The sequence below is a fragment of the Fonsecaea multimorphosa genome (assembly GCF_000836435.1).
Source record: "Fonsecaea multimorphosa CBS 102226 unplaced genomic scaffold supercont1.4, whole genome shotgun sequence".
Taxonomy (NCBI): domain Eukaryota; kingdom Fungi; phylum Ascomycota; class Eurotiomycetes; order Chaetothyriales; family Herpotrichiellaceae; genus Fonsecaea; species Fonsecaea multimorphosa.
Window position 1 is genome coordinate 532,679 of NW_015971638.1, and position 21,454 is coordinate 554,132.

General features: G+C 51.8%; 11 protein-coding genes across 11 annotated transcripts; 6 read left to right on the forward strand and 5 right to left on the reverse strand.

Moving 5' to 3' along the window:
- Positions 1-136: 136 nt before the first annotated feature.
- On the forward strand, positions 137-1,283 carry Z520_02832 (uncharacterized protein; the record flags this gene model as incomplete). The annotated part of the gene is made up of 5 exons (XM_016773345.1): positions 137-322; positions 427-504; positions 564-606; positions 670-737; positions 798-1,283. 5 exons carry the CDS (start codon positions 137-139, stop codon positions 1,281-1,283), a joined length of 861 nt encoding a protein of 286 aa, XP_016635402.1.
- Positions 1,284-1,551: 268 nt separating this feature from the next.
- On the reverse strand, positions 1,552-2,169 carry Z520_02833 (uncharacterized protein; the record flags this gene model as incomplete). Its single annotated transcript, XM_016773346.1, has 1 exon — positions 1,552-2,169. The coding sequence occupies one exon, from the start codon at positions 2,167-2,169 to the stop codon at positions 1,552-1,554; it is 618 nt and encodes a 205-aa protein (XP_016635403.1).
- Positions 2,170-2,734: 565 nt separating this feature from the next.
- On the reverse strand, positions 2,735-4,226 carry Z520_02834 (uncharacterized protein; the record flags this gene model as incomplete). Its single annotated transcript, XM_016773347.1, has 5 exons — positions 2,735-3,446; positions 3,499-3,623; positions 3,708-3,780; positions 3,832-3,979; positions 4,034-4,226. The coding sequence occupies 5 exons, from the start codon at positions 4,224-4,226 to the stop codon at positions 2,735-2,737; spliced, it is 1,251 nt and encodes a 416-aa protein (XP_016635404.1).
- Positions 4,227-4,674: 448 nt separating this feature from the next.
- On the forward strand, positions 4,675-5,625 carry Z520_02835 (uncharacterized protein; the record flags this gene model as incomplete). Its single annotated transcript, XM_016773348.1, has 1 exon — positions 4,675-5,625. One exon carries the CDS (start codon positions 4,675-4,677, stop codon positions 5,623-5,625), a length of 951 nt encoding a protein of 316 aa, XP_016635405.1.
- Positions 5,626-7,112: 1,487 nt separating this feature from the next.
- Z520_02836 (uncharacterized protein) lies at positions 7,113-7,987 on the reverse strand (the record flags this gene model as incomplete). The annotated part of the gene is made up of 2 exons (XM_016773349.1): positions 7,113-7,789; positions 7,900-7,987. 2 exons carry the CDS (start codon positions 7,985-7,987, stop codon positions 7,113-7,115), a joined length of 765 nt encoding a protein of 254 aa, XP_016635406.1.
- Positions 7,988-8,429: 442 nt separating this feature from the next.
- Z520_02837 (uncharacterized protein) lies at positions 8,430-9,392 on the forward strand (the record flags this gene model as incomplete). The annotated part of the gene is made up of 1 exon (XM_016773350.1): positions 8,430-9,392. One exon carries the CDS (start codon positions 8,430-8,432, stop codon positions 9,390-9,392), a length of 963 nt encoding a protein of 320 aa, XP_016635407.1.
- Positions 9,393-10,133: 741 nt separating this feature from the next.
- Positions 10,134-12,340, forward strand: Z520_02838 (uncharacterized protein; the record flags this gene model as incomplete). The annotated part of the gene is made up of 10 exons (XM_016773351.1): positions 10,134-10,177; positions 10,229-10,326; positions 10,382-10,456; positions 10,506-10,669; positions 10,721-10,801; positions 10,856-11,387; positions 11,436-11,847; positions 11,896-11,954; positions 12,016-12,167; positions 12,224-12,340. The coding sequence occupies 10 exons, from the start codon at positions 10,134-10,136 to the stop codon at positions 12,338-12,340; spliced, it is 1,734 nt and encodes a 577-aa protein (XP_016635408.1).
- A 971-nt stretch (positions 12,341-13,311) lies between these two features.
- On the forward strand, positions 13,312-14,455 carry Z520_02839 (uncharacterized protein; the record flags this gene model as incomplete). The annotated part of the gene is made up of 3 exons (XM_016773352.1): positions 13,312-13,408; positions 13,462-13,551; positions 13,602-14,455. 3 exons carry the CDS (start codon positions 13,312-13,314, stop codon positions 14,453-14,455), a joined length of 1,041 nt encoding a protein of 346 aa, XP_016635409.1.
- A 155-nt stretch (positions 14,456-14,610) lies between these two features.
- Z520_02840 (uncharacterized protein) lies at positions 14,611-16,893 on the reverse strand (the record flags this gene model as incomplete). Its single annotated transcript, XM_016773353.1, has 1 exon — positions 14,611-16,893. The coding sequence occupies one exon, from the start codon at positions 16,891-16,893 to the stop codon at positions 14,611-14,613; it is 2,283 nt and encodes a 760-aa protein (XP_016635410.1).
- Positions 16,894-18,044: 1,151 nt separating this feature from the next.
- Positions 18,045-20,033, forward strand: Z520_02841 (uncharacterized protein; the record flags this gene model as incomplete). The annotated part of the gene is made up of 1 exon (XM_016773354.1): positions 18,045-20,033. The coding sequence occupies one exon, from the start codon at positions 18,045-18,047 to the stop codon at positions 20,031-20,033; it is 1,989 nt and encodes a 662-aa protein (XP_016635411.1).
- Positions 20,034-20,397: 364 nt separating this feature from the next.
- On the reverse strand, positions 20,398-21,086 carry Z520_02842 (uncharacterized protein; the record flags this gene model as incomplete). Its single annotated transcript, XM_016773355.1, has 2 exons — positions 20,398-20,786; positions 20,897-21,086. The coding sequence occupies 2 exons, from the start codon at positions 21,084-21,086 to the stop codon at positions 20,398-20,400; spliced, it is 579 nt and encodes a 192-aa protein (XP_016635412.1).
- Positions 21,087-21,454: the final 368 nt, after the last annotated feature.

Here is a 21,454-nt window from a genome sequence, read left to right on the forward strand (position 1 = left end):
AAACTTCCAGACGACCGAAATTCAGGACACACCCAAACATCCAATATCTTGTACTGTCTGACTCTACTAGCAGAACCCTTTCTGAAGCGTCGGATCCGATCTACTTGCACAAACCTATCAAAATCCCTTGGAGAAAATGGCTGCTTTCTCACGTATCGTCCGGTTCCGTAATTCCGCCGGCCAAATTTTCTACGGAGAGGTACCTGGCGACGACTTGGTGGACCAGAAGTCCCTGGTGGGCAGCAAGGTAGCTGTCTACAAGGGAGAGTCACCCTTTGACAACGACTTCAGCCTGACCGATAACAAGGAAGAGATTTCCGAGGTAGTCCTTCCCATTCATACTTTTCCGCTTGCTTCACACGATGCAAAGGCATCGACAATGAAGTGGAAAGCGAGAATGACTAGCTGACAAGAAGCTCATTACAGGTCCTCGCTCCACTGGCGCAGGTACCGATCTTTGAATGCGTGGGAGTCAACTATCTCAAGCATGTTCAAGAAACAGGGGTACGCTGCCTTTTCCTTAGCTCATAAGGACCAGCGATGCTCATTATTGGCCACTCCAGAGCGAAGCACCAAAATACCCAGTCATCTTTAAGAAAGCCCCAGGTCAGTAAATCCTCTTTGTCAACATCACGCGAGGCATAATACTGAACCTATCTCCGTTTGCAGACGCACTGGCGGGACCTTTTGAGGATGTCCCCGTACACCCAGACTGCCAGGGTGAGATGGATTATGAAGTGAGCTAAAAAGTGGTACACTTGGAATAGAGGGAGGAAAACTGATGATAGTGCTGTTAGGCTGAGCTGTGCGCCATTATTGGGAAGGACTGCAAGAACGCCACGAAAGAGAACGCATTGGACTACGTGCTGGGTTACACGGCTGGCAACGACGTCTCTTCACGCTTCTGGCAGCGGAAAGAGAGGTCCGGCGGCCAACATGGATCAGCCAAGGGATTCGACAAGTTTGCTCCCATTGGTCCTGTCATCGTTTCGCCCAGTGCCATCGGAGACCCGCACAACTTGTCTCTTAAAACCATTGTCAACGGAATAGACGTTAGACAGGAAGCCAGGACGGACGATTTGATCTTCAAGCTGCCCGAGATCATTGCCCACCTGAGCAGGGGCACGACTCTGAGGCCAGGAACGGTCATTATGTCGGGCACCCCAAGCGGAGTGGCTGCATATATGAAGCCACCCAGATTCTTGAAGGACGGAGATGTGGTGGACGTGGAGATTGAGAAGATTGGAAGGCTTTCGAACAAGATGGTCTTTGAGAAGGCGTAGCGCCAAAGCAGACTGTAGGAGGAATATAGTTAGCCGTTACAACGGTATAGAGCTGCGGTACGGACGCAGAAAAGGATTTATTCAGCAGAGAATGATTTATTGCCAGTGGCAGCTTCAGTTAAGCTAAGCTAAGTTGAAAAGAGTCAGACAAACACATACATGCAGCTAGAACAGACAATAACGATGGTTCATGAGAAAAGGCCTGTCCGAAACATCTGGGCGGCAAACATAATTTCGCAATCTCATCCCGTGTTCTGCTGTTGCCAGACTATTTTCGAGGAGGAGCTGAGTAAGGCGGGTTTGGCCTGGGACCGGAGCCGACACGCCTCTTGATGGTCTTGTGGTCCTCGCCGCTGCGCACACGGGCCGCAAGCTCCTCGGGGTCGAAGTCGAATCCGACCGAATTGACCGCGAACTCGGGGAGCATCATGTACTCGGTCGTCTCCTCGGCGGTGTCGAAGTTGTCGACTTGTGTTTCAAGGTGATTGCCATCGGGGTCCTGATAGTAGATGGACGTGGTGGGACCGTGGTTCACGCACCAGATCGGGTGCATGCCGATCTGCTTCCGTTGTTCATATGACTCGATCAGGTCGTCTAGGTTGTTGTATGTAAAGGCGATGTGTTCGAGACCGCTGCTGTAGGGGTCTTTGGGCGTGGTGTTGGGCATGGCGCCGATGGCGATGCGGTGATGTTCCTCGTCATAGGCGATGAATGCCATGCTCTTCCCGCGGAACGCACAATGGCCTCCGGTGAATTTGCAGTAAAAGTCAATCATTGCGTCCAGTTGGGTCGTTTTGAGCAAGACATGGGCAAGGCTTGCTGGGCTCTTGACCTTGATAGTGTCGTTGCTGGCGCCGTTGCTGTTGCCGTTCGTTGTGGTTGTCATGGTGAAGGTTGATGTTGATGTTTGTTGTCAGTCGAAGACGAGCAAGAGGAGTTATTTGAAGACCCATGTTGCCACAGGAGTGAAATCGATCACTTTTGTCAGCAGGGAATGAATTGCGTACTGAAAGTTTGCGGGGTATGCGGAATCAGTGGTATACACACCTGGGGTTGCTTAAACGTTCCAGGCTGCTCGCTAAGTGGGGGATTGTCGCTGGCCTTTTGTTCCCCGGCTGATGCGTGTTTCCGGCACCAACATATTCTTCGATCACGGAATTTAAGAGAACTTGGTACGTCTGGGCTGTGCTACGCTACTTGATTGTCCACTCGTGCTCTTGAGAACGACTCCTGGACCATCAGTGAAGAGCCCGAAAGGCCCTGGTGCTGCGAGCCACGTAATAGGTCGACTTGAGTGGCAAAGACAGCTTGGAACCCGAGCAAGGGACCTCAGGCCAAGTTCAACCACTGATGAGCCATGCGTGAGAAAGGTTCAGGCGACAAAGCAATTCATCTTGTCCTCTTCACATTCTAGTCTTGAATTATTTCACAGGCTTGTTCAAAATTCCTCCTCAGTCGAGAAGGCTGACATCGAGCTCGACCCCAGCTTGTTGTTCGATTCTATTGACCAATTCCATCCCCCATGTTGCTGGTGTGACCATTCCTTTCAGGCGTTTTCCTAGAGTATCGCCGCCTTGCAAAAGCGTGAGAGCCGCTTGAACTACAAACACACCAGTCAGATAGTATGGCGAACCCTTGTATTTCAATGTTGCCAAAACTTTGTGTTCAGGCACACAATCAGCTGTTGCGACTGTCTTGAATATTACTCGATAGTTTTGAAACTCGGCCTTTGGCGGTCCGCTCCCAGAAGGGGGAAATGGAACTACCCTCTTCAGGAGCCATCGAAGCAGCGCAATGTAAGTTAGCGTCGTTCGTATGAAGCCCACAATATAGGACATGAAGAACGCCTTCAGCCGGCTCCCGACATGCTGATACTCGCCAAAAGAAAACCTGTCTCCGTAGTATTTGCCCTGATCGTAGAGACCCCACGACCGATGGACGATTCCAATATCACACTCTGCTTGCGGGAAATGCGTCACGACACCAAAAGGCTGGACGTTGCGAGAGCCGAGGATCCAGTCGAGGAAGGAGTCTCGTCTAGCGCCCTTTGGCGGCGGGATTGGGCTGAGGGCGTGCGGCTTCAAGGCTTTGGCGGTGAATCCTGGCGAATATGCGTCCATCAACCCGAATATGGTAGCTATACTACCTCCACTGGGGCCGCCACTGTAGATAGGTTAGCTGTATGGCCTAGATGTATTGACATGGTTCGTCTCACCCCATCTCGTGTAGAATATTGACACTCTCCTTTACACCTACATCATAGGTTTGTCGAATTTTCTGCACGCATAGAAAGGTCAAAATATCGGCAGGAACCGAGTCCACTCCCGAATGAGGCGCGAGCTGCAATGGAATCAGTCTGTAAGATCTTCTGACGAAGGGAATGATGATTGGTAACAAAGGCCACCCAGTCGGTAGAAGGCTTACCACGACGCCGTTCTTTTTCGCCAAATCGTTGTATTTGTGCAGCATGTCGTATGTAAAAGGGGTCTCTCCGGCTCTAATGAGGTCAGTGTGTTCCAATTACGGTCCGTCAAGATCACAGCCTTACATATCGAAGTAGTGGGTCTTGCTCTTCACACAAGCCTCAACAACCGGCTCGCCATACCTAGCGAAAGGGCCAACAGTAGAAATGAGCACCTGTGTCTTCTTCGCCAGTTGTTGCAGATCTTGGCTATTCAACTCAACGACCTCAATACCTGAGCTTGCTCAAATTAGAAGAGGTATTCCATCCTAGGCATACTTCCTCATACCTGGTTGGATTCTGTTCGGGTTGAGGCCTTTCAATTCTGTGGCTAGCTGAGATAGTTTCGAGCCATTTCGTCCTGCAATGGCCCAGTGCAGGTCTGTCGCAACATTTTGTTGGATGTACTCTGCGACGAGCTGCCCAGTATAACCTGTGGCTCCAAGAAGAACCAGGTCATATTTTCGAGCCTTTGAAGCCATTGTCGGAGACCAGCAAGGCAGCCCCTCGTTGAGGACTTATACTGGCACACTCCGAAGGAGAGACTATGCTATGTGTTCGCTGCTTGACAACATGTTCCCAGACTAAACAACGATGGACGTGGCGGAAAAAAATGTCCAACCACCTGGAGTCACGCGAAACCCTTATGCACGCTTAAGAAAAACTAGGGCACTTCTTTGTCAGCTGTTCCAGGCATCCACTGGCTCTATAGCTAGGCTGCCTGGGGTACCATGTGGGATAATCTGCCTTGCAATTCCGCGCCCCCGCCTCCATACCCCACTCACCCACCTCCAGGTCACGTGACAATGCAGATATTAATGCTAGCCACAGAGCTGGAGGCGACTCTGATACGCAGAGCACCATCAACACTTTCAGGAAGCAACAAGTAACAAACAAGAAGCAAGAAGCAGGAATCAAGACACTGTGACAATGACAACCTCTACCACTACCTCCACTGCGACCCTTCGGTTGCGACAGGAGTCCAATTATGGGCAGCCTGGTCTGCATGAGGAAGCTGCCATGCGAGGATATCCAGCTCCCACTAACCTGGACGACCCTGTGGCAAGATTCAACATTCCAAATGATGCCGACCCCAGTCTGATGACACGATTCCCTCGCCCACCACAATTCGCAGACACGTACGAAGAGAGAGAGTACCTGAAAGGCCGGCTCGCCCTCGCCTTCCGCATTTTTGGTCGGAAAGGGTTCGACGAAGGTGTTGCAGGCCACATCACTCTTCGGGATCCCGTCAACCCAAACACCTTCTGGGTCAACCCTTTTGGCCTCTCATTCAACAAGATCAAAAAATCGGATCTTATCCTCGTCGACGAAGACGGCAAAGTTATTGGGGGTGGAAAACGCAGACTGATCAACACGGCTGCATATATGATTCACTCCGCCATTCACAGAGCTCGGCCCGATGTTCTCTGCGCAGCTCACTCGCACAGTCTATACGGCCGTGCCTTCTGCACTCTTGGACGACCGATCGATATCATCACTCAGGACTCATGTGTGTTTTACAACGACCTAGCTGTGTATAAGCAGTTCGGGGGAATTGTCTTTGCTAAAGAAGAGGGCGAAAACATTGCCAAAGCCTTGGGGAACAAGAAAGCCTGCCTTCTTCAGAACCACGGTCTGTTGACTGCCGGCCCCAGCATTGAAGCTGTTGTCTTTTGGTTCGTCTCTCTCGAAAAGTGTTGTCAAGCTCAACTACTGGCCGATGCTGCTGCCGGTGGCCGTGGCCAGGAGACAGTCAAGATCGACGATGAGGACGCCGCATATACTGCCAAGAATGCAGGTCAGAATTGGCCTGGTTGGTTCAGCGGCCTACCCTTGTTTGATGATGTCCTCGACGACGTCGGTGATGAAGTCTATCAGTGAGGAGATGTTTTTAAGCTTTTGGCTACGATAAGTTAGCACGTATCATAAGGACTTTATACTATATAACTATTACGAGCCGCTTTACAACACGTAAGGTATCAAGGAGCAAACCCGAGATAGTTGACTTAGTACAGAAGACGACGAATACACAATTTGGCGATGGCGACCTCTAAAGTAACTGTGGTGACAGCGGATGCGAGTGGGGCTGGTCTCGGTCTTACCAGGCATCTTCTTTAACGTGGTTTCGGAGTCGTGGTTGCTGCATTGAATTGCGAAGGGGAGCCGAACTTCAGAAGTAATTGGGTTCCGACCTTCTTTTTGCCAAGACCGGCGTTACCGACCGGAATGCACAAGTAGCATTGTTCAAGGGAGCATACGAGTGGGGCGGACAGGTTGATTTCGTCGTTGCTAAAGCTGGGATCGCCTCCATTGAATCGGTCTATGAAGATTTGGTGGTGAAAGACTTGGGCGAATTGCCAAGCCCAACCTTAGAACGCTGGAGGTGGATCTCAATGCAGTTTTCTACGGCCTCATCCTATTCAAACATTATCATCACAAAGCAGGCAGCAAGGGCAACAGGAAGATAGTGGTAACGGCCAGTCAGTCAGGTTACTATCCTCTTCATTTCCGTCCAACCTATTGTGCCGCAAAGCCCGGGGTAAGTTCAGAATCCAAGTCCTTTCAGTGCCAGGTTTCTGAAAAGACTGCATAGGCTATCGGCTTGGTCAGATCGGCTGGTCAGCGATTCCTCAAGAGCGATGGTGTTACCTTGAAGTCTACCTGTCCCGGACCTATGATGACGGGCATCGACGCGGAGGCGATGAAAGCTATTCCCGAACGTTGCCGCAGGCCCATTAAGCTACTCTTGGACGCTTTCAACAAGTGCATTGACGAAGCAATTTCTGCTGCCGTCATCAAGTGCTCTACCAAGAAGATGTCCTTGCGCGGTCATGTACATTTTTGTGCTGAAAATTCCCGCCTCATATGTGTAGATATCACCAAACTCCCCATCCATCATCAACCGGGAAGATAGGAGTCTCAAAACGTCGCTTTCCAAGAGAATCAGATACCATGCAATGAAACTGGCACAGGACTCTTTTCAGGTCGTCCTCTCGAAGCTTATACATCCTAAGTCATACCTCTGCTGACGGCAGCTCGTGGAAGATGTGTATCGAGTACCGTTCACAAGCGCCATTTGACAAGAGCAGGTAGGAGCTCTCATTCACCTTGCAATCACCTGGCTAAATAGGTCTCTTCACACTATTGAGTATCTAGTATGCAGATGGAGAGATGGACAGCACGCCGCCGTCTGTTACCACTGTACACCCATTCACGTATGCACCAGCCCTTGAACAAAGCCAAAGTATCACCCCAGCCATGTCTTCTTCATTCCCAGCTCGAGTAGCAGGGACGAAGGTTTTCGGGAAAGCACCTTCAATGTCGTGAGTACCGAGTTTATTCTGAGCTGGTACAGGTCAACTTCCAAATCACTGAAAAGAGGTCTTTATTGGGTAATAGCAACCTTTAAACATATTATGCGTCATCTCGCTGTAATAGTACCCAGGTGCGATTATATTGGCTCTGATATCATGAGGTATGAGTGTCGTTGCAAGTGATTTGGTCAAATGAATCACGCCAGCCTTGCTGGGACCGTACGACAAGTTCGCCACTGCATTTCGCTTGAACCCTGCAACGGACGAAGTTGTGATAATCTGTGGTCGAGGCTTGAAATTCTCTCGACTAGGTGGCTGAGGTCTTTTCAGGTTCGCTTCGTGGAGTAATGGCAGAAATGCTGCGACGGTGAATTGGGTCCCCGTGAGGTTTACAGCGTAGGTCTCAGTCACTGCTTCTTGAGTTGGCTTCCACAGGTTTTCAGCCAACTGTAAGACAGGGAGAACCTGCTGTTTCGAGTCCATGATTGGGGTGAATGGGCCCGAAGCACCAGAATTGCAGACCAAAACATCGACTGAGTCCACATGTTGCTTGACTTGATCTACGCAAGCCTGCAAAGACTCCTTGGAAGTGACGTCTCCAACGATTGGAATAATAGTATTCTCTGGTCCATCAGTGGCGGCCTCCTTCAAGATACCTTCGCGACGCCCAATGATGAATACTCTGGAAGCGCCGTTAACAGCAAGGGTTCTGGCCATGATCCGACCAAGTCCTGTTCAGGGTAGTTCGTCAGCTTGTAATCTTAAGTTGACGTGGCATTCAGTGTTGCTGAGAATTGTGGCAATCCCTCTTGAGACTCCCGTCTCAGGGTCTATCACATACCGGAGCCTCCTCCAGTGATTACGGCGACAAGGCCATCGACCCGGAAGAGATGACCTGCTTCGATCTTGGACGTGTCTTCCACCGCCATTTAGCCAGATTCAAACAATAGCCGGAAGGTACTCTACACTGGTCGGCTTCAAGTAACGACTCGATTCGCTTCCTCGACTGACATTGACTTCCTCAATAAAGGTAAGCAGGGGGTTCATCCTCTCCTCATACTTTGCAGACTGAGCAATGGGGGCTTCTATAGACGGTGAACTCTAAACTCTATGGCGGTGATTGTGCCCTGGACCTGGCCTAGAATGTGGGGGGTGCGAACATGTTGGTGGGATGCCCACTGACTCGCACACATCAAACGTCCGAAAAGTCCGAAGAAATGCAGACCGCTCACTAAAACGCCAATTGGATAAATCCACCCCCTCTCAATGGCAATTACCTTTAAAGAGCACCAAACCTGAATTCAAAGCACTGGATGCCAGCTTGAGACTCGATGCAAACCCAAGTTACTCAAAATCATCATTCCCTTCAACATGGCCCCCACAATGAAAGCTTACCAATGGGATGGCCCTGGTACGGGTCTGACCATGAAGGAATTGCCAATTCCGGAGCCAGGCCCGCAAGAGGTCCAGATCAAAATCAAAGCTTGTGGACTTTGCCATTCTGACTGCCATATCCTCGACGGCACAGGAGCGCAATGGGTTAAGCAGAGACCCATCACTCTGGGGCACGAGATCGCAGCCCAGATCACAAAGCTTGGAGAGGGTGTGACCGAGTTTCACGTTGGACAGAGAATTGGATGCGCTTTGATTCCCCCTGCCACCGCCATTGGTCTGGATTTCAACGGCGGCTATGCCGAATACGCTGTTGCGCCGGCCCATGTCGTCGTGCCTCTTCCTGAAGATTTGCCCTACGAGAAGGGTTGCATCGCCGTCGATGCCATGGCGTCGGCATACCACGCGGTGGTGGCCACAGCCGGAGTTACACCAGACATGACTGTGGCTGTACTCGGACTGGGTGGCCTGGGTTCTACTGGCTTGGCGGTTGCGTGCCTCCAGGGATGCACCGTCTACGGCTTCGACATCAACGAGTCCAAGTTTCCAGCTGCACTGGAAGCCGGTGCTAAGGAGTGTCACAAGACCATCGACCAGGTCAAAGACGTCACCTTCGACGTCGTCTTTGACTTTGTCGGAATTCAGGCGACCCTGCTTGCTGCTATTAATGCCGTTAAGCGAGAGGGAATCGTTGTGCTTGTGGGCATGGGCGACTCGGAATGTACGCTGCCCACAGGTTTGATGGTCATGAAGAACATTGAGATCAGGGGTTCTCTCGGCGGACGCAAATGGGAGCTGCCAGCAATCTTTGAGTACATTGCACAGGGCAAATTGAAACCTCAGGTCGAAGAAGTCCCTTTTGATAAATTGGTGGACTCCTTACATCGACTGGAGCAGGGCAAAGCAGATGCACGCATGTTTGTAAGGCCGAGTGGACCATAGATTCTTGAACGAACAGTTGTAGAAGAAGGCGGACCAAAGAAACCTCTCTCCATGGAGCTCACCACTTGACAAGTTGAAGGGGCACTTTGGATGTATCTAGAACCACTACTCTTGCCATGACACACATTGTCTACTGAAAAATGTCACGATTCAGCCTCTGCGGTCACACTATCTGTATTAGGAGGTTTACATATTCGTGCCTCTGCCCTCCAATATTGTTTCATAATCCTTCGTCCCGCACTTTCATCAATTCAACGCATGAGCGTGATGAAAAAGCATGCTCGGGACTTTCTCCCATTTTCTCTTTCCATCAAGGTCCTGAGGAGTGTGTCGCACAGAGTCCTTCGAAGCAGGCATCCTGTCTTCCGTTCGGCATCGGTTAATGCCGAGTCTCGAGAAGCTGGAAAACTCCCCCACAACCTAATAACAGCCTAGTGCCAACCCCGCGACACCAAACAATATGGGTGGGGGAATGGAGGTCCAGCAACCTCAGACATGCCCTTGTACTGTAGCGAAGAAACCTACTCCCACATGGTCTTTCTTCGGTCTTTTTCGCGTGTCCCCAATGCACGCTATCGGGAACGCTCTTTCGAGCGGATCATCGCAACACTTGACCTTCATGCAATTGGGATGCCGTCGTTGCTTCTGAAACCAGTCTTCGCATGCTGAGCGCATCTTCGAAAAGACACTGACATTAGCGATTCGCTTCTCGACATTCTCAAGACCAAAATGCAGACCAAAATGGCAAATAACGATATCCCCCTGGGACTGTTACTATGGCAAAAGTAAGAGTCACTCCGTACCAGTGATGCTCTATACTCAATGCTTGCATGTAGGCTTCGTAATCTCAATATTCGAAACGTCATGGGCGTGCCTGGTGATATGAACCTTGAGTTACTTGATTACATCAACGAAGTTGAAGGCCTAAACTGGGGTGAATATCCTCATACGTCCTCCGTTGTGTATTGCGCTGACACCCTTGCTCAAAGTTGGAAATGCAAACGAGCTCAATGCCGCCTATGCTGCAGATGGATATTGCAGAGTGAGCGGGGTTCCAGGCGTTGGTAGGAAGGTTTTATCGAAGTTGTAAAGTCATTTTCTTATGCGAAACAGTGGTGACAACAATGGGGGTCGGCGAATTGAGCGCCCTCAATGGCATCGCTGGGGCGTACACGGAACAGGTCAAAGTGATACACATTGTAGGGACGACGCCCCTTGCCGCCCATGAAAAGCACCTGATGATACACCACTGCTTGGGGCCTTCTCCGGATCATAAGGTGATTAATTCGTGTCGCCCTGCAGCTTTCACAAGAGCTAATCAAACACAGGTTTATGAGAAAACCTCGCAGCACGTCCGGACAGCCCATTGTTGGCTGGACAATCCTGCTACGGCGGCCCGCGAGATCGATGTAGGGTCCAATCATCCGGCTAAGCTGAACTGGTTTCGCTGACGTGGTCATCAGAGGGTCGTGCATGAGTGCTACGCAAAGTCATTACCAGTTTACATCTTTTTTCCTGTCGATATGGTTGATCGAAAAGTTCCTGCCCCGTCACCATCTCAACTGGATTTGGCACCTTTCACAGACAAGTTGAGCCAAAAGGCTGCAATCTCGGCCACGCTAAACTTGCTCTACAAAGCAAAATCGCCGGCAGTGATTGTTGATGCGTTGACGGCGCGCCATCGTGGAAAGGACGTTACTCGCAAGCTTGTGGATCTCCTGCAGTTTCCCACCTACTCGACTTCGATGGGGAAAAGTATCATCGATGAAACAGAGTCATATTTTTGCGGTATCTACAATGGACAGGTTTCGGTTCCTGAAGTGTGTGAGGTCCTCGAGCAGAAGAGCGATCTCGTCCTCGACCTTGGACCTATACTAGCAGATTCCAATACCGGTGGCCACAGTCGGAAAATTGCAGAGCACCAGATTATCGCAGTTCACCCTCATCACGTCACCATTGAGTGTGTCGTTTATCCCAACATCGGTCTTGTATCCTGTGAGTCCCTTTTCAATTCTGCACAATTATGTTGCTAAACGTTCCCAGTTCTGTCGACTCTCCTGGAAACGATTGAGAAATTCAGGCTGCCGCACGTTGCTTCACCCGGGAGAGCGCCGCTACCTGCGGCCAAAGACGTCGACTCGAAGCTGATCACCCAGTCGTGGATATGGACGCGCTTGGGCGAGTTTTGCAGGCCTGGAGACGTTGTCATAGCAGAATCCGGCACCGCCCAATTTGGCTTCCCAGACGCCAATCTACCAGAGGATATTACGTACATAACGCAAGTTTACTATGGAAGTATTGGATACTCCGTTCCAGCTACTCTGGGGGCCGCCGTGGCTCTTAGGGAGCTGAACCGCGAAGGAAGAGTGATTCTAGTGGTTGGCGATGGAAGTCTGCAGTTGACGGTGCAGGAGATTGGAACCATGGTAAAGCTCGGTTTCAAGAACATTATCATGTCAGTATCTTCAAGTCCAGCAAGGTACCCTCACACTGACTTCCACAGCGTGGTGATTAACAACAATGGTTATACCATCGAGAGGGCCATACACGGCCCCGAAGAAGGTATGTGCTTACTTTGGGCAATGGCCGCACAAAGACGGTGTCATATTAACAGTCTCTGAAGCATATAATGACATAGCGGCATGGAATCACCAGGCCATGCTGGAATTCTTCGGAGCCAAAAATGCCCGAGCTTCCACTCGTGAAGCACGTACCAAGAAGGAATTGGATGAGGTGCTGGGCCTCCCAGAGTATCAGCACCCAAGTGGTATCCAGGTCAGTATTCCTCCCTCCCGCCTCGTTTCCGCAGATCCTCTAACCAATTGATCCAGGTACTTGAGGTTTTCATGGAGCAGATGGATGTGCCGTGGAGACTGGCAACGCAGATTGACCTCATTAACAAACGAAACGCGGCGACCCGAAAGAGGCAGGATGACCAGTCGGCATAGATTTGAGGTCTCTATATACCCGGGAGCTTTGTTATTGATAGCACCATAAGGAGTGTCTCACAAAGCGATGTTCGCCATTACCAGTACGAGTATCGGTTGTTTTAAGCGGCAGAATCTTAATCCCATGTTGGATTTCACAAGGCTGAAGGCTTTTCATGCTTATGACTGGCGGGAATCAGAAATCCGCCGATCAGACTTGGCTTATGTTATCTGCATTGGGAAGCTTTGCTGAGGCACTGTCATATTCGTGCCTCCGCAACCGACACTCTTTCATAGTCCTCCGTATTGTAACTACATCAATTCAATGCATGAGCATGATTAGGTACCCTACAGCCGCGACTATTGGATGAGTATGGGATCCGGTCGAAATGAGAGGTTAAGGTTTATATGGAGTAGTGTACTGGTTATCCATTCTGACTGGCTCAGGCTTGGTAGACCGAGTCTAAGGAGCTGAGATAAGAGCGCGGGGAAGCGAAAGGTAACCTCCATTAACCTCCTCCCCTCCATCCAGCTCGGTGCCGCAAATTGTGTCCTTCCATCTTATAAATGATGCCCTTCAGCCTCTCAACAACCTCGAGCAACAGCCCCAATTTGGAGCTGATCTATGCAGGCTTGTTTTGCGCACCGAGGGAAGTAAAATGAGGGGGAGGTCGAGCTCCCAGCGGTTCCGCACAGGCAAAAAGCCAATCATCCGATGGTGCACTAAGTCAAAAACATGAGTGGTGTGAGGAACACGCGACCCAATAGGTCCTGGTAAGCAAAACGTGACCACAGCGTAATCCCTCAATAACGAGACTTTCCTCTTCACCGAAACCATAAGATACGCGGCCAATTCCCCTCCTCATCAGGTCGAGAGTCATACATAAAGCCTTGCTGCCCGATTGAGGATGCTTGCCACCGTCGTGCGAAGAAGCGGCGTTGGAACATTCAGAACACTTAAAACAGCACCGAGGTTTCGATACATGTCCACAATGATGAAAGCACTTGTCTATCGAGGCCCCGGCCAGTGCGGGTTGGAAGACCGTCCTGTCCCCAAGATCCAAGAAGCCTCCGATGCCATAGTGAAAGGTGAGCTCCAAAAGTTTGTGCATGTTACTTGCAGTAGCTGACTATGCTCACAGTCGTCTATACAACAATCTGTGGGACAGACACGCACATCTTAAAGGGGGACGTCCCGACATGTACACCTGGCCGCATCCTAGGACATGAAGGTATCGGCGCCGTCTCGCTGTGAGCAGTTCCCCAAAGCTAACGAGGGCAGGTGTTGGCATTGTCGAGGAGCCTGGGCCTGGAGTCTCGCGGTTCAAGAAAGGAGATCATGTCCTCATCAACTGCATTTCCAGCTGTGCAACTTGCAACTACTGCCGAAGAGGGATGCCCAGCCACTGCGTAAGTGCAGGATGGATCCTCGGGAACACCATCGACGGAACTCAAGCCGAATATGTTCGCATCCCGTACGCTGACAGCGGCCTCCACCACGTTCCGAAAGGCATAGACGAAAAGGCACTTGTCATGTTGTCCGACATCTTTCCCACTGGACTCGAATGCGGGGTGCAGAATGGCAAAGTTCAGCCCGGGTCGACTGTGGCCATCGTTGGCGCGGGTCCCGTTGGCCTTGCTGCACTGATCACGTCCAGACTCTACTCGCCAAGTCTGATCATCATGATCGATCGGGATCCCCACCGTCTCAAAGTCGCCAAGTCGTTCGGAGCCCATTACACCGTGAACAGCGCGGCGGCGTCGCCGCTGGAGACTGTCATGAAACTGACGGACAACATCGGCTGCGACACTGTGATGGAAGCCGTCGGCGTTCCGGAAACGCTGGAAATGGCACAGGATCTCGTGGCGCCCGGCGGCACCATAGCCAACGTGGGCGTGCACGGAACGAGCTGTCAGTTGAAGATCGAGAAGTTGTGGGTCCACAACATCTCGCTCACCACGAGACTGGTCGACACCGTCACCACGCCGATGCTGCTGAAGCTCTTCGCTGCGGGAAGCATTAACCCGGGACAGTTGATCACGCATGAATTCTCATTCACGGACATGGAGAAGGCATACACCACTTTCAAAGCAGCCGCCGAGCACGATGCCTTGAAGATGCTGATCACAGTGTAATCGCAGATGCGAGCATGGCTGCGGCGTTTTTTCAGAAGCGCTATTGGAAAAGTTTGACAGTTGTGTTGTTTCTGTACGTACGCTCAGGTACACGATAAATCATGTACAGAGCATGCCCCACAGTCCATGTGGACTCGATATCAAATGTCTAATGGTCAAAATCCCAGTCCCTTGACTTCAGGATCGCCTATCAAGGCGCTCTTGACTTCTTCCTCTCCTACTCGCAATCTGACTTTTCCTGCCCTCTCGCCCTTCCCTCTCAATTCCATGGCGATGACGCCGGCCTCCACCAGAGCCATCGCCGCCCCTCCTAACGCCATGATCCGGGGCATGACGGAAGTGGAAATGGAAGTGGCTTTTCTAGATGCGTCGTCGTCCGCACGCAGGAAGTCGTGGATTGCGCTGTTGTCAGCGACGTCCACGATGCGCTTCGCCTCGACGGCAATGTCTCCCATCGTGGACTCGGCGACACCTGTGCGACGACTGCGTGCAGAGATCGCCGCGAGCAGGAGCTTCGACGCAAGCGGGAGGGAGCGCAGGTGCTGCGCGACCGGAGACGACGTCGCTTCGTTGATGGCTTGTTTGATTGTTGCGATCGTCACCCTTGCCATTCGTTTGGGAGGCCGTTCTTCCTGTCCACAGCCACTGACCTTGTCCTTCGAGAGATTGTTGCCTCTGCGACTCGGGGTGGTTGCTGTGACGTCGTCTTCATCGTTGATATCCGTAGACGCTGCTAGCAGCTTTTCTTGAGACTGTTCGGCGATTTCCACAGCACGGCGGCAGATATCGAGAGCCCGTCTGGCATCGCCGGACACAGCTGCGACTTTCCGGCTTGCAAATTGTACGGCGTCTTTGTCGACGATGTTGCCCGGAACACCTTCTAACCTCGAGGATATGATCTCCATCAGCTGTGTATGCGTGTAGCCCGGGAACGTGATCCTGGTCAGTCCCAGTCGCGAGCTAATCTTGTTTGACAGCGTCCGCTCGGGCAAGTCCATGGTGTTGGCAACCGCTAGAACGATGAGTCGTGAATGTCGCATGGCTGGCCAATTGAAGAAGTTGTACATGACACTTTGATTCTTCGTCACAAGCTGATCGAGCTCGTCCATCAACACGACGCACGGTATGCGGCGCGGCGAGGGGTGGGAGAATTCTTGCTCCAGAAGGCTCAGCGCATGATGCGGACTGACCCGGTCACCCTTCAGCGCTTCCCACAGAAGTGAGTATGATTGATGCGGCTCTGTGACCTTCATGCCGTTGATTTCGACAAAGTTGAAGTCATCGAGCTCTTCATTGAGCACTGCCTCGTGGAGTGAGGCGACTACTTCCCGTACCGTGGCAGTCTTTCCCGTACCTGGTGTCCCAGAGATGTAAATGCATGCTCCGGAGCCATCCACAATGGCGGAGTAGAGATGAGAATAGACAGTGTGAAATTCATTGGAGCGGCAAGGGAGAGACGTTGGGACGGCAGAGACATGAAGTGTTGCACGGGCATGGGAGTAGGGTGTCGACATATACTGAGAAGGAGACAGGACACGAGTGCCTAGGGGTGTGATCTCAATGGGCTTCTTGATCATGATTCGTTTGTGAGTCGGCGTGCTGTACTTGGAGGTCTTTGTCGAAGACTTTGGAGTGGAAATTGTTGCGGTCGTCTTCCTCTTTTTGTGCGGCGTTCGGGGCTCATCATCTATTGTCTCTTTCTGCTGGACATAGTCCACGTCCTCGGTTTTCAGGGTCTGCTTCTTCCGACCCTTTGTCTGCTCTTTGATCCAATCAATCAAGTCCAAGAGGTCTTCGGGACCCCTATAAATCTGTTCCCACACGAAATCCTCGGTGAATCGCAGTGTTCTCTGCTTGACCCCCCGCCGACACAGAATGGTCTTCGCATATCTATCAGCGGCCCCCTTAGACTGTGGAGGCTCCCCGCCAGGAAATTTCTGGAAGAAAGCCTCCTTCGACAGCACCGTTGCCTTTCCATTTATGGCGGTCAAGGGGTTCATGTTGAAGTCTGCCGTGATGTAGGATTCATTCGGCAACACATCGTTGGGGATTTTGGAGCGTTTCCCGAACATCAGCTCCTCAGGCGTACAGAACCACTGAATGCAGACACACATTTCGTCTTCGCCGTCTTCGTTGGTATCAGAGAATGAGCAGGCCAGTCCCACCCAATCTTTGCCTTGCTCGGGAGATTTCAGCAACACCGGGTCCCCTATTCGCACCATGAAGGTACCCATGCGCGCACCCTCTATGGGAGTCTTTTTTGAGTTGAGGACGTTCGCTTTCCGCTTCTTCGAGGGTGTTGACTCATCATCTGGAGGTGCGCTGTGGCCGTCGTCTTCATAAATCCATTGCCAGGGGTGATCTTCATCTCCGAGTTCATCGTCTGAATCTTCGCGTCGCAGGCCCCCCGTCGTCGAATATCTCTTTTGCTTAGGCATTAGTGTGAGACCACTGATTTTAGGGACGTAGTGTTCACGAAATTCAGAATCTCATCGTTGTCTCTTCCAAGGTTACCTACCTAGGTAGGTAGTGTCTGATCAATTGTGACCGACTTGGGAGTGCCAGCCCTCAGAGCCGAAACGCGTCGACGCGTCGACGCGTATTAGATAATCACCAGGTCATAATCCGCTAACCTTTTACAGCTAGTGGGTCTTGGCACGGACACTGCGATGCACCGGCAGTGATGCACCAGCGTCCGTCTTCCACAACAGTCAGTTTCCCATCTTCACTCACATCGTCTCCGAACGGACGTCGGTGACAAGGACGAGATTTCGCTCCTCCTGCGGTACTCCCCTTCCCCATCGCCAATGGCGGGTAATGTCATCAACCTTGCATAGTGACCTTGGTTGAACTGACACAAGGCCACGGTAACAGTCCTGAAACGGCCTGCCCGATATCTAAGTGATCAAATCTGCAGAGTCGATGTTTGCAACTGACCGCCTCCTTAATGACCTCATCTTCTGGAGCTGCTGCCTAAAGGCTTGTGTTGCACCAGTTTTGATCTCAGGAGCCGGCTTATCTCTGTGCCTTGAGACGGGCGGGTAAAACTCACGTGTTTGCCTCATGTCACCCGACTCGTCACATTTAGATCCGCGTTATTAAGGTGTGGAAAGAAGAGAAGGGTTCTGGTTTTTTCATTTCGTTTGCTCTGCGACGTGGTTCTTTAGCCGAAGTGGCCGGCTTCATGTCCCTTTTGACTGCCTGAGAAAGCACTCTCCTTTGTTGCTCAACACCTATCACTATGGTTTTGTGAGAGCAAAAGTCTTGCTCGTCGCTCACGTCTCCGTCACCACTGCAGTATTCTGTGGAACATCTAACTTCTTTCATCCTTCAAAAGCAGAAACAGCCATCACCATGAGCGAGTGAGTTCAGCCGAAGTTGGCGTATCTTGTGTGCAAGCTAACTTGTCGATCTAGTCATGAGGGGGAGGGTCTTGATCTTGAGCGTACGTTCTTACCTGGACATCACGCTGTCGTCTTCCGCTCTAGTATGGCGCCTTGGAATCTGACCTTTTGTAGGATGGGAGGAGGCGAGCTTGCCAGGTGACTCAGTCTTTTCATATGCACGCTCCGATGTGTTCAACAGAGGAATGGTCACCGGAAATGGCAATTTCCATCCGCCCACAGGACCAGCAAACCACTTTGATCCAAGACGAGGGCCCCCACGTCGACCTCGGATTGACATCTCTCTGGATGATTTCCAAGCACCACAGCAGACGGCTCTCGCTGGCCAACCCAGAAGAGATATCATTCCACTAAGGCAAACTCCTGCGCCTGCCGCTAAGAGCCCTGCTCAAATTCGGTTTGAAAGTGGTCAAGCACCGAATGACGAATATGAGTTGGCTTCGGATTGGAGGCACCTTCGAGCGTCGGCGCTGAGGATCGATAGGGCAGCTCAACCACATCCACTTCAGACACTCCAAGGAATAATGGCAAGATACGGGGCCTTCATAAAGAAACCGGAGGATGGAGATAACAAACTCTTTATCTGGGGAGAACCTCATCAGGTCACAGAAACGAAGGCAGCACTGGCTCAGTGGGAACGTGACGTTCAGATGTCGCCCCAAGAGGTCAGATCTCTCGCCTGGGCCAAATTCAAAGCACTGGATGGCAGAGCTGAAAATCGAGCTGAACGACAGAGCCGACAGAAAGCGTTTGAGCAGATATTGCGTGAGGCGCAAATTGATTATCCGGTCGAAGCTGCTCTTTTATGGCCGAAGGACCTGGACCTCGAGCAGTTTGAGACCGTCAACGCCGAAGTTCTCGATCAACTCAGAAGCAACTTCGGCTGCAGCATCGCCTTTCAACCATCCAATACCCAGCATATCTTGATAGGTGCTCATTCCAAAAAAGACGCTCTCTCCCTCATGACCAGAATGACGAACCTGATCAAAGAGGCGATTGCTGCCAGGGAACAGCTCCTGACGATCAACCTAGTGCATCTCCCTGACCACGAGATTTTCAGAGATCGCGTTGGACTTCAAGACATAGATCCAAAATCTGGTACTTACTTGCCGACACTGCACGGGAATCCACTGGCAGACAAGGAAAAATGGGACCAACAGAGACGTCATGCCCACATTGGTGATCGCAAAGCAATCAGGAAGGCCATTGATTCTTCCATTAAAGGGCTCAGAATCTCGCAGCAGCACGTGCGCATGAGAGTCGTCTTTGGCGAGCTAGGGTTCATGCGCTTTCAGAAACCGACCGACGGGGGTGAGCATTATGGGTTTGGCGACTTCTACCACATGGTCACAAAAGGACGGACTAAACTGACCTTGAACGGTCTTCCCATACGGCAAGGCAGAGTTACCGATCTTCCAGACGTATTGGAATCAATGGGGATGTTCTCGGAGCGCACAGAATACTACGGAGCCTTCTTTGACTTCCAAGGAACATCACCAAACACTACCCTTCGGCTCGAAACGGTTTTCTACCCCAGCGGCGACGACGATACGGAGAGCCGGGAGAAGCGGTGGTTAGAGTTGAGTGACGCGGTCTCCAGACTTCAAGTCAGTCTGGTCAACTTTGAGAGGCCCGACTATCAAGTCACTCTTGATGCCTTCCCTCTTCGCACGGACAAGTCCACGAAAGTCCACATGTCATCATTCCAAGCCAACGTCACGATGGAACGTCCAAAAGATGGCATCAAGTCCCTCCCAAGACGACGAGCCAAGTTTCCGCCCGGCCAACGCAAATTGCAACGTGTCGCAGAGCTGATCACCTTGAGATGGCGCTTCAAGAGCACGGATGGCGTCTTCGAACTTCGCCGCAAAGACACCTACGACGAACTACCAGGTCGAGAAAGCCCCGCCCCGGCGGAGACGAGGTGGCATGCCCTGTACTATTATCCTCAGTGGGATAATCTGATGGGAGAGTTTGCGAGCGTCAAACCAGGAGAGGATATTCGCTGGGTCAAGTCCGTCGCAACGTTCATCCCGGAAGGCGGCGATCAATATGCAGCGCTGCCGAAGGGGTTCAAGAACTTCATCAGCGAAGTCGAGGAGATCCAAGATCTTTTGGCGGAGGCCATTCACCGTTTGGAGAAGGGAAAGGGCAAGGCAACGGACGGGGATTGAGGTGATGAGGCCAGCATTTTGTGGTCACTTGGCCAATCCAGAAGAAGAATTTTACCTGGGGAGAGGACCTTGAGAATGGGCGACGGAGAGGCAGTGGAACGGCAACCATATCTTCACCACAGTGTATGCGTGGTGTTCTTCAACGGTTCCGAAAGGTCTATTCACCGGTCTACACTGCACGAGCGAAAGGGGTCGGCTTGCCGAAGGGCATCTGCTTCCGCAGACGAAGGACTCTTCAGAAGCGCAAGCCATTCCGTCGGTGATTCTACCTCCACATAGCCCACAGATATTTTAGTCCGTACAAAAGTTGTCTTTGCTGCTGTGCACCCTTTCTTCGCCCTGCCCACTCTCTCCAGGTCTTTCCCTACCCAGCGCCGCTCCCACTCGCAGCAGCGGCTGCCGCCTGCCGCCCAGCGCCGAACTGCGCGGGCTGTTCCTCGACCATCTTCCGCCGCAGGGCATCTTCGACGATCCTCAGGCTCTCACTCTTGCCGCCCACGACCTTCTCGATATCCTGCAGGTTCTTGGCCAACTCGTCGACCTTGCCCTGGTAGAACTTTGTCGCGTCCGCGGGCGTCTTCTCCACGAAGAAGCCCGTGCCCACGTCGACCATGACCGTGGGGGCCTTTTCTGAAGATTGTGAGGGTGAGTCCGTCGTCGTCGACGAGGAGGAGAAGGGGGAGGAAGGTTTGGGCGCGGCCAAGGTGCCGGGGACGTAGAGCGACGTTGTTAGAGGAATGAGAAGCGGCGTTTCTGCGCGATACGAGCGAAACTTGTTAGTACAGAGGCTCATCTATCCAAGGAATCCTCTGAAACACTCTTTCATAGTGTAATGAGGGAAACGAACACCCGACGTAACGTACCTCCACTCCGCCCCTGCACCCCGTCCTGTATGCTGCGTATGCAGTCCCGAAAGCGCGACTGCGCGGCGAGCAGCCTCTGGTACGACGTGCTGAGATGCTCCAGTTCCTGGGACAGCCGCGCCTGCAGCGCCGAGAGTTGCTGCACGGAGAGCGTCGTGATGTCGACTGGGGTCTGTGCGGCTTGGGACATTTTTTGGTTCTCCTGCCCCCCTCTTAGGGTCTCTCTTTTTTGTTTCTTTGGTTTCTGGACTTTCACTTTTTGGGAGGGGGTTTGTTGAGGGGTCTCTGCGTGTGTGGCTTTAGACTTGAGCTGAGCTGAGGTTAGCTGTGTCTGCTGCGGTCGTAGGAGGCGGTGAAGGACAAGGGAAAGTACCTAGGTATTTAGGGCTGAGAGGGAGTGGTGGGATAGTTTTTTCGAGCTTTCGGTTTTGTCGTGGACAGACAGTTTCGTTTTCTTTTCTGTGATGCGAGGCGGGGAAAGTGCGGAGCCTTGTCCATAAGGCTGTGCAAGATCCCACTACCACTCCGGACTTCCTTTGAAACAATATTATTCTCCAA